The following is an 11,227-nucleotide window of genomic DNA, read 5'->3' on the forward strand; positions in this document are numbered from 1 at the left end:
AGTTTTGTAGGCTACACAGTGTGTGCGGTGTCCGAGATAAACCCCAGACTGAAAGCCAAGTTCATTCATCTGCTCTCCAGAAACGGGAGTTTAACCCCGACGTTATATAACGTCGGCCCTGGAGGTAACCAGTCTCCCCTGGTTTTCTGATCACGGTCGGAATCGAAGCAAGCAGGAAAGGTTAACACATTGAACATTTTAAATTAAACAGCTGATTAACGTGAGCTTGTTCCCCCGTGTGCGCTGATGACCATCTGTTGACATTTCTGAATGCCTTCCAGTTGCTTAATAAAAGCGGGCTTTCCACTCAAACAAACGTACATGTGTCATTAGCAGTGTTGGGCAAGTTACTTCCAAAATGTAATACATTATAGATTACTAGTTACTGTCATTTGAGAGTAATTAGTTATATTACAATATTACTGTCTCTGAATTGTAATGCGTTACACTACTTTTGCATTACTTTTGAGTTACTTTCACCAAAATAACAGGGGAAGTTTGATTTGGCAGCTAGCTTGTTAATTTCACCACCGGATCAATAAAGTCTCCTCTTTATCCACTTTAATACTTCATAGATTATTCATATTTTGTATAATTAATATAAATATGCAAAGTAACTAAAGCTATAAAAAATAGATAAGTAAAATGTATAATAGGCAAGTAGGAGAAAATGAAAATACTCAATTAAACGTACGGCATTGTTGTAAAATGTTTGTTTATAGCACTTGAATAAGAAATTCATGTTGTTTAGTTTAAAACACTCTAAATGAAATGTTCAATTATAGTGTGATTAAAACTCACTATTTACATTATTTACAGTACTTCATTTACAGCTGATTTGTGAAAAGGTAGCCTACACAACCTTATTTAACAGTAATTACTGCGAACCGTCACAGGAAGTGCTTTTATTTTGAAGTAAGCTACACGGAAGTTGTCTGTTGTGTAGCCTACTCTTGCTAGCTTACTGATATGAAATGTTTGTTTATAGCACTTGAATAAGAAATTCATGTTGTTTAGTTTAAAACACTCTAAATGAAATGTTCAATTATAGTGTGATTAAAACTCACTATTTACATTATTTACAGTACTTCATTTACAGCTGATTTGTGAAAAGGTAGCCTACACAACCTTATTTAACAGTAATTACTGCGAACCGTCACAGGAAGTGCTTTTATTTTGAAGTAAGCTACACGGAAGTTGTCTGTTGTGTAGCCTACTCTTGCTAGCTTACTGATATGAAATGTTTGTTTATAGCACTTGAATAAGAAATTCATGTTGTTTAGTTTAAAACACTCTAAATGAAATGTTCAATTATAGTGTGATTAAAACTCACTATTTACATTATTTACAGTACTTCATTTACAGCTGATTTGTGAAAAGGTAGCCTACACAACCTTATTTAACAGTAATTACTGCGAACCGTCACAGGAAGTGCTTTTATTTTGAAGTAAGCTACACGGAAGTTGTCTGTTGTGTAGCCTACTCTTGCTAGCTTACTGAGATGCAACATGTCCGTAAGGCTTAAGTTGTTCACTTTCTTGTTTGTAAAACTGCAACATATTGAACAGTAAATGGTCACAGTAAAAGACAAGCGCTTTTGGTCGTCATTCGAAGCCATTCCACTACAGGCTTAGTTACTTCCCACCGCTGATAAAATGCAATGATATTTACGTGTAGCAAGCCTCAACATTAATTCCCGACATGTTTATATCTGTCAGCCGCTGACGTACCGTCACCTGTTGGGACATACATGCTGTCCGTACCATCTCTGGTTCTGACCACGGGAACAGAAACAGGACAGCTCACTTCAACGCAGCGTAATAACTCCTGAAAATAATATCCATCTCGCAAATGTATCTGTCTCTGCAGTCATCTCAACCATCGAATACAGCGACAGGAAAATAATACGGCTTTTTTTTTTCCTGTGAAGAAATGTGTCGCGGTGTTGGTGAATTCTTAAAAAAAACAATGCACCACTAAATGTTGCGTTAAAATGCGTTGTAACTTGCGTTACTGAGACTGTAACGAGTATAATATTACCGAAATTTAATTAGTAATGCGTTATATTACTGCGTTACAGCAAAAAGGAATACATTACTGTAATTGCGTTACTTTTGTAACGCGTTACTCCCAACACTGGTCATTAGTATGAGAAAAAAAACGAGATTTTAACTGTGTCGGGCTCGGGTCGGGCTCGGACATAAATATCATAATGCCTGACGGGCTCGGGCCGGGTTCGGTCACGGCTCTGTCGGGCTCGGGCCGGGTTCGGACAGAAAAATTCGGCCCGATCCAGGCTCTAATCCTGACCTCCCCTCTGTGCAGACCAGAGGGTTCTTATAAAGCAGCAATCAATGTGGTGCATATAACAATAAATTCATGTAATACATACAAACAGTGCTTTACTTTTCGTATATATATATGTACAAATGGTTCATGAGAACAGCCTGGTGTTATTTCTTGGCAGTGGCATAACATATGTGTTAAAGTTCCTCTCTCTCCACAGCCAACATAAGTCTGACATATGGATTAATTAGTTAGATAGATGGATGGCAAGGTAGAGCGAAAAATAGGTTAGAACTGACAGGTATAATAACAGAATGTAAATTGTTCTGATATTTTGCTTAAACATTGTTTCGCTTTTACAAAATGTTATCAATCCGATTTTGTAGTCTATGCGTACCCATGACAACCCTGAAACCACAAGCCGCACATAACAAATCCCAATTCACCCCTGTCATTACATTTTAGTACTTCATATATTCCCCCAAAGATATTATTTGATAATACAGTTTTGTTTCAAGAAGATGGTCATTTGTGATCCGACGATCCATCAAGCTGGGAACAACATAAGACACTGCTTTAACAGGCATTAGCAGTTTTGTCACGGCTGCATCAACACAACTTCTGTATTGATCCATAGAGGTTGTTTCCAGCGGAGACAGTAGATGTGGCTCATGCAGTGATGCCTTTTTTGACTGGAGATGACATTCGATTAAATGTAGTAATCAAGTTGTCCATCTTTTCCCTGCATGTTTTCAAAAGCTTTCTCTCTCACTGTGATTTGTATGTGTTTCTGTTGTGCCTCTGAATCTACTCAGGTTCAAGGGAGTTCAGCAGCTGAACAGTAACCACTCAGCATTGATGATGAATGATTCAGGGACAAAATGTATCTTAAAAGTACACTGTGTAGGAAGTTTTCCCATCTAGCGGTGAAATTGTATTTTGCATTCAAACGAATAGTGCTCTCTAGTGCCTCGCTTTTTCAAATGCGTGTTGCAACTGCGGTAGCCGTTATGTACCAAGAAGCTATGACAACATGTCTTCCAATTTTCGTTCTTTTTGGCGACGAGGATTCCTTCTTCTGTGGCTCGGCATAAGTATGTTCCTCCATTATGAACTAAAGTGCAGTGCAGGCTTTCAAATTTGCAAGGGCAGTGACAAGCGCCTCTCACTGATCTCCTTCTCCATTTCAGTCATGTGACGCTGGCTCTGAACGAAAACGCGTTGTGGATTAGCTAGACAGGTAGGCTAGTGCTTTATGTCCCTCTCAGCGATTATAGTTTTTCAAAATGGCGGAATGACATGGAAGCTTCCTTGGACTTGCCCGTCCAGTGTAAATACAGATAAGAAATTCTTCGCCTTCGAGGATGAGTCAGATCATTGTCAGAAGTAATTTTACACCAATGAGGACATATTTGTGAATGAAGACACTGATTTTAGCTAATAAAATACTTAAAACACCACAGTAAACCTTTAAGGGTTATAGTGAATGCTACTAAAATTAAACAACATAGGTTTTTTTGGGGGGGCTTTTTTATGCATTTTTATTAGACAGTACAGATAGGCTGGAAAGTGGGGAAAGACTCAAGAGAGAGTGGATTATACGCAGCAAAGAGCCACAGGTCGGATGGAACCGAGGCCGCTGCTAAGGACACAGCCTAAAGGACGCACGAGGTCAAGAGGTCACTCCACAACATAGGTTTTATTTTTTTATTTATTTTTTTTTACATTTACATTTCATTCATTTAGAAATAAAGTCCAAAAACTAAATACATTACATACAGCACAGTTGAAAAGAAGGGACGCCACGTCCCCCTCTATACAAAATCTATGTAGAGACAGAACATTGTTATTTAGGTAGAGAGAGAAGACAGCTGTTATGGCTATAGACTAAGACTGTGACACTGTGCAGACTGTGTGGAACCTGCAGAAAAAAACAAACTCATGGAATGCAATTGTTAGGCTTCATGGAAGCTGCGGCATTATTACACCTGGGCACAAAGACAGTGACAATAAACAGCCTGCTTAATCCCAACGACAATTTGTCAAAAACGCAGTCCTAGAATTGCCACGACAGGATCACACCTGTGTATATATGCGAACTGCAATATATTCCCGAGCTGTGAGAGGCAGCAATGTGCCGCAAGACATCCAGTCAAATCTAAAAGAAGAGGAAGAAGAAGACTTGTGGTTTGTTTTGAGTACGCACGCTGTAAGGTGAGCGTTACATCGAATTAAGTATCCCGAATGTGTGTGAATTGTTGTTATTTTAACACGAGATATGTTTCTCATATTGTATCTTCAACAGTTAAGTGTAACGTCAACATAAATTACAAACATAAAACCGTTGTACGTAAGCTAATGTCAACGTAAAAGGGAACGTTGGCTTCACCAGTCTTGTAACTTCGAGCATAACAGCAGCTATATCAACAGTTAGCCTACATGTATGTGTGTTTAACGTTCACGTAGCTAAATGCCACATTCATTGAATGCAACGTTACCCTGAACGTTTGTTGTATGTTGATCTACTCGTCTTGCTTCACAGTGGCTAACGTTACAACACTTTATAACGTAACACAGTTGTCAGTTCATTAGCTAGGTAACGTTACGTTATGGTCACATAACGTTACCCTACTACTAACGTTACAAGTAACCTCAGCTTGAGGATTAATGTTTGTTTTTGTTGAAACTGTTTTAAGGAGGCGTTGATTCAACTTTACATCATTGACGTCACTTCCAATTTCTGATGTTGTTGAACTTCATTCATTACATTTAAATATTGTATTTTTATTTTTTTGTGGTCCTAAGTTAAATGCAAGCATAATGCTTAGTTGAATAGAATATGTTATTATTATTTATGGCACCTGACACTTACAGTCGTGTCTATAATAGTCTAGACCTTCCTGTCTATGATAACCTGCTTGGGGCCACAGGTGAGAAAATGAGCTGCTGGTCACCTTGATTGATTACATATATACATTTGAAAATCGCAATAAAACAACTAAACTGAAATAATGAAATGTAGCACTATATTTTCAGAGGTTACTAGTCTGGTTCTATTCAGAAACAAAGTCACAAGACACTAGATAGAAAATATCAATTAACACATGGGGATTAGTGCCAAATTCAATCTGAAAGGTAAAAGTAAACGATGTTCTTTTTAAGTTGTTCAGTTTTCTACACTCTCCTAACCACTGATTTTACAAAGTAGTTAGTTAGGTCAGTACATCTGTCTCATTTCTCTGTGTGTTTTTGTCTTGGATTCTCTGGCAAAAACAGCAAGTGATGGAGTTTCCTGAAGATTTCAACCAGCTTGAGCTTCTGAATACACATGGCCACCTGATCCCCCGAGGGGCCAGTAGCCTGTGGACCGGAAGCAGGGATGAGGAGGAAGAGGTGGAAGAGGAGGAGGGGGACCACAGTGACGAGTGGTATATTGAAAAAGAAGAAACTCTCAAAGACAAACCAAAGGTGCTCATTCTGTGGGCAGCGGAAAACAATCGCGTAAGTGATATTTTATTCTGGCACCACCCTCAGAACTCAGACATTACCTGTGTTGCCCCACTAGTGTTGTGTTTAAATCCAGTCTCTGCCAGTCCTTCTCATAAAGATTTTTAAAAAAGTTGGCCTTTTCATTAATTTTACAGTCTGGTTGAAACAGAATCAACTTCTGGAGAAACGCGACCCACAGCGTGACATGCTAATTTGATTTAAAGAACTTACATGTTCTGGGTGATAAAACTCACAAATTCTCAGAGTCCAGTGTGACACGTTCAAATGTCGTCCAAAACCCAGATAGATAGAATAATATAAAACAGCTGGAAGCAGAGACTGGTTTGAGTTCTTAATTGAAAAATGATTGTAGGATCAGTAAGAGCCAGGTTTTAAGTTTCCTGAAGTGGACTGGATTGTCTGTGCGGTTTTGATTTGCCAGGTTTTCCTTCAGATTTGTATGTTGTAAGAAATTCATGAACACAATAATGTGGTTGATTCAATGTTAGACATACTCTTTTGTGTTCTTTCAGCTGGTGTTCAGGTATCCTTTTTGAAGGATCAACAGTATTTAAAAAAAAAAATAACACAGTAAAATCTGATATAGCCAAAAGCAATCAAACCATTTCTTTCCACCAAAAAAAGGGAAATCATGAATACAGTATGTTGTAAACTGTTTGCTTTTTAATAGTTTATTCATTTTGAGCTGCAATTATGCATTAGTCCTGTATTACATCTCTTTCCACAATAGGAATATTGTGCCAGTTTTGTAAAACATCTAAGAAAACACTTCCAAAGAAGGTTATGTAGTGCCATCAAATCTGAATAAAGTTGAAACCTTTTTAAGAAGAACTAGCCAGAAATAAAACACAATTTTATACAGAGTATAGAGCTGTCCCTTGCAGCAAAATCAACATTCAGTTGTAAATTAATGCTGAAATTAAGCTGAAGAATGGAAAAGCTGTCTGACTTTGAATACCACGAGGCAATACATGGCAGAGAGGGAACAGTTGACAAAGAGCGAACTAATTTAATGAAGGCCATAACACCCTGTGGATAATAAACACTGATTCGCTTGAGGAGGGGGGGGGGATCTGCCCACCCCAATGTGTGTGTGTGTGTGTAGTCATAACGACTACAAGCAGTTTGGCTGTAACATTAAAGTTAGTGGCTGTCAGGTAACCTAACTGTTCAAGCTTACATCGAAAATGCTAGCGGTTGGCCTGTTGGGTAACTGAAAAGTCTGTGTGATCTATAAAATCAGTGTTGATACAAGCATCAGTGTTCCTTGAATTGCTTAATTAGCTTCTCTTGTATTGGTGCTCTTTTCCAGGGCATATACTACTCTCAGCTTTATTGTAGCTTTTGGGAAGGATTATGGTTATGGTTATTGTATTTAGCAGACACTTCTGTCCAAAGCGACAAAATATGAATCTTACAATAGTTAAAATTAACAGTAAACTGTTTTTAAAAGTTGCTAAGCCAATATTAAGCAAAATAGTAATACTAACAATAATAGCAAGACAATATCAAATATCAATAATAATAAAAATAAATAAAAAAATACCATAAATGTACAAATCATAACTCTAAGAATTAATTAATTATTTAAGTGTAAGATCAACAGATAAATCTTGAGACTCCTCTTGAAGGATCCAAAACTCTCACATGAACACAGAACACTAGCTAACTCATATCATAGAATGCATGCATATTTTAAGAGGACTGTCTGCAGGGAATGTGTCTGACCAATCACGGTGGATGTGGGCCGCCTGGGCCGAAAATGCCAGGGCCGATTTTTTTTTTTTTTGTCCCAGTCCAGCCCTGCTGCTACTGATAATCAGCCGCTAAATCTTTTTTAAACTTATGAACCACGAAAAGCAAGCAGGCAAGAAACCAAACTAAGTGGCATGTTCCGTCTGTGTTGATGCATAATAAATAATGTTAGATTACTATTAATTATTGCATGGGTGATTTTGGGGGCAATGGGTAACTAGAATGGCACCCAGAGAGCGCAGACCTCCGCCAAGACATGCCCTATCTCACAATGTTAATGCAGGGTGAATTTTCCCAGTTGGGAACTCATTTTTCAGACTATTCTGACACTCTGTTAATGCAGCACAAACGCCCTAACTCGCAAAGTAAGTGAAAGTGACAGATAATTTGTGTCCCTGCCCTGTGATTCAAATCAGCTCAAAAATTGAATGGGCTCTACCTTGGCCTGACCTTGTTTTTATTACTTTCAACAAGGGTTCAGGTATCACTCTATGCTGGGATGGTCAGGCCTCAGCAGTGTTTTCACTGCAGTCTTCATACAGATGAAGAAGTAAAGTATGCTCTAAGAGTACTGATGTATGTATTTACTAGGGCTGCTCGATTATGGAAAAAAATATAATCACGATTATTTCGGTCAGTATTGAAATCACGATAATTTAACACGATTACTCGTTGACTTCTGGAAAGATGTTGCAATTATTGAACTTAAAAAATGTAAAGTTAAATAAATCAATAGTAAAAAAACACAACTGTGAAATTTGCCTTAATACTTTTCCTATTTAAACTTCATTTTTTCATTCAGAACCCAAGCGAAAATAAGAGTTTACTTGCAAAACGTAATGAGCTAAATAATAGTTTTTCTCGATTATTCTGTTTTTGTGATCATTGGGAGCCAAAATCATAATCACGATTAAATTTTGATTAATTACACAGCCCTACCCACTTGTGTCTTCAAATCACTAGTTAGGTCCAGTATTGTTTTCATCTTTCTCAAGGAGGTGCTGTTATTGTAGTTTTTACTGATTATGGCTGTCAAGTGAGGTAATTAATCATGTCTGGTGAGGCATTTTGACAAGGTAAAGGTAAGGTAGTGTCTCCTCAGCTGTGTCCTTCTAATATAACTCAAACTTACCCTTAGAAGTTTAAAGTTAAATAAATCAACAGTAAAAAAAAAACCAACTGTGAAATTTGCCTTTTCCTATTTAAACTTTTTTCATTCAGAACACAAGCGAAAATAAGAGACAAAACGTAATCATCAGCTATAATAATTGTTTTTCTCGATTATTCTGTTTTTGTGATCATTGGGAGCCAAAATTATAATCACGATTAAATTTCGATTAATTGCACAGCCCTAGTATTTACACAGGATAAGTGTGACCAGAATAGATGATAATTCAGTTGGATTTCTTTTATACACGGAGAGGTAAAAGTTACCAACATGAAAGGCTGGAAGAGGATTAAAATATAATTGGTACCTATTCTAATTACAGGACTGCCTCAAGTAAAACATATCTCCTGGGACTATTAGTTTGTAGTTTCCTGACCCTCTGCATTTCTGCATTTTCTTTCAGCTTTCAACAGTCCACAGGTTGTTAACTGCTGATCCGTTGCTGGTGCACTGCTGTGACGAGGATGGATACACTCCACTACATCGTGCAGCCTACAGTGGCCATGTTGCTGTGGTTTCTGCTTTAATCGGCGCCGGGTCTAAGGTTAACCCTCGCACCATCGACGGATGGACGCCCCTTCACAGCGCCTGCCGCTGGAGCCGCGTCACAGTGGCGAGTTTCCTCCTGCAACATGGAGCCGAACTGAACGCCCAGACCAACGGTGGGCTCACACCACTACACCTGGCTGCCTCCAACACCACCCCCTTCAGCACAGACTCTCCTCACACTTTAGAGCTCCTCCTTTCTCAGCGACACCTGAATCCAGGGCTTCGCAGCGGCAGTGGGGAGACGGCCAGTGAGGTGGCCCGCCGTACTGGCCCACATCACGTCCTGTTTGAGATGGTACAAGACTGTGTCAATGTGGTACCTTTCTCATGAATGAAAAACACGGGTGCAGATGTTTTTACCCTCTTCTTGCCTTCTTGTAAGTACAATATACAGCAGGTACATAGAAGTTTATTTCGCAGGTGGGTTGGAGGACTTATTGTTTTCTGTTGAAGCATCATAATCAATGAATGTATCTTTGGAATAATATTCTCTTTGCATCATTGATCTTGAAAGTAAATGCACACTTGTTTCTCTCTTCATATTCACAAACGTGAGTTCAGAGTCTCACTGTGAGCAGGTATTGCAGGTTGTTAAGGTAACTGACAAGCAGCCGCTCTGTGGTACATGCTCTGATGCTCTAAGTGTAGATTTTCTGAACTTATTTTAATAAAGTATCTTTTTCAATGGAGAAATCCAAAGAGCTAAAGGGGAGAAGTATTTTATTTGCCTCAGTTGGTTTACATAGTTCAGTCTTTTCATATCCAGCTACCTACTGATTTGGGACCTCTTAATTTAGACTTGCTCGAGGTTTCTTTTCACAGACACCACATTGATTTTTGTATGTAGCACCTAATATGTAACCTCTTCTTTACAGATTACTAAATATGACAGTTTGTCCCTTGTTGATGCTGTTAGATTTGCAACAAAGAACGGAATTGAATGCTCAGTGTTTTCAGATGAATGGCACAAGGTTTTAAAATCACATTTTCTAAAGTTGTGTTTATGTTGCAGAAGTCCTTGAGGTTGAACTGAGGATCCACAGCATGTGGCTGTCTAAAACAAGATTTTGAAATAGGTGTGTGTGTGTGTGTGTGTGTGTGTGTGTGCGTTAAAAGGTAAAGCTTGTATACATTTGCAACAGTGAATGTTTTATTATATGTGCCTTATATTTAAAATGTATTTTCTCCATTAATCGATTGATCAGGTTTATTGCCAAGTAGGTTTTCACATACAAGGAATTTGCCTTGGTGTTTTGGTGCATAGAAATAAGAGAAAATACAAGATAAAAGCAAGTACTGCAACAATCAAGAAACATAAATAAAATAGACACATTGACAGTAAAAATATGTACATTATATCTGTTTTAAAAATGAAGAGCTCCTTAGTCTGTGCTTACAGAGACGCACAAGCACACCTGCACAACCTTCCCTCCTCTACGGCGTTTCACTGGATGGACAAAGGCTACGGCTACGGCACCTTTAATCATTTGGATGTCCAATAAATGTCCAATAATTCCACGGATGCTGCGAGAAAAGTGGGAAATGAATCCACTGGAGTTGATCCTCTGATGTTCATGAACTCAGCTCTGATGAAAGAGCTCCAGGTACGAAAGGCAAAGATAGAAATCTGTATTTTAAATGTTTTAAAGTAACTCTTTCTAAAAGGCAACAATTTCTTTTGTGGATCCTGTAAAATTAAAACGTATCTTCAAGCAAATACCAAGCCTGAATGATTGAAGAATTAATACCAGCCAGCAGTGTCAACCAGCAACTAATACTAATAGAAGTGCAAGTATGCTGTAAGAATAAAAAAAAAAGGAAGGCTTCTTTAGTAGATGGAAAAAACAAAATTGCGAGTCAAAGATCTATCCTCATAAAGGTGATGGTAAAACAGAATAAAGACACCTTACCTGCACAGGGAGATCATGCACCTTTTTTCTCTCAGAGTTAATGCCAAAG

At 38.3% G+C, this 11,227-nt stretch overlaps 1 protein-coding gene across 3 annotated transcripts; it reads left to right on the forward strand.

Moving 5' to 3' along the window:
* The first annotated feature begins 4,267 nt into the window (after positions 1-4,267).
* Positions 4,268-9,967, forward strand: ankrd49 (ankyrin repeat domain 49). Of its 3 annotated transcripts, none has more exons than XM_031286023.2 (3): positions 4,268-4,500; positions 5,563-5,787; positions 9,123-9,967. In XM_031286023.2, exons 2-3 carry the CDS (start codon positions 5,569-5,571, stop codon positions 9,597-9,599), a joined length of 696 nt encoding a protein of 231 aa, XP_031141883.1. In that variant the 5' UTR covers positions 4,268-4,500; positions 5,563-5,568; the 3' UTR covers positions 9,600-9,967. The 3 variants fall into 3 exon arrangements, with proteins under 3 accessions (XP_031141883.1, XP_035855880.1, XP_035855881.1); XM_035999987.1 differs by lacking the exon at positions 4,268-4,500 and adding an exon at positions 4,518-4,633 and having other exon boundaries at positions 5,560-5,787; XM_035999988.1 differs by lacking the exon at positions 4,268-4,500 and adding an exon at positions 5,097-5,421.
* Positions 9,968-11,227: the final 1,260 nt, after the last annotated feature.

This window comes from Sander lucioperca, chromosome 4, assembly GCF_008315115.2.
Source record: "Sander lucioperca isolate FBNREF2018 chromosome 4, SLUC_FBN_1.2, whole genome shotgun sequence".
In the NCBI taxonomy this organism is placed as follows: Eukaryota; Metazoa; Chordata; class Actinopteri; order Perciformes; family Percidae; genus Sander; species Sander lucioperca.

Excerpts from the sequence above, each read along its gene's own strand:
- ankrd49 (XM_031286023.2), top strand. The coding sequence starts at position 5,569 with ATGGAGTTTCCTGAAGATTTCAACCAGCTTGAGCTTCTGAATACACAT. Across the intron at positions 5,788-9,122 it reads GGGCAGCGGAAAACAATCGC|CTTTCAACAGTCCACAGGTT; the intron begins GTAAGTGATATT and ends ATTTTCTTTCAG.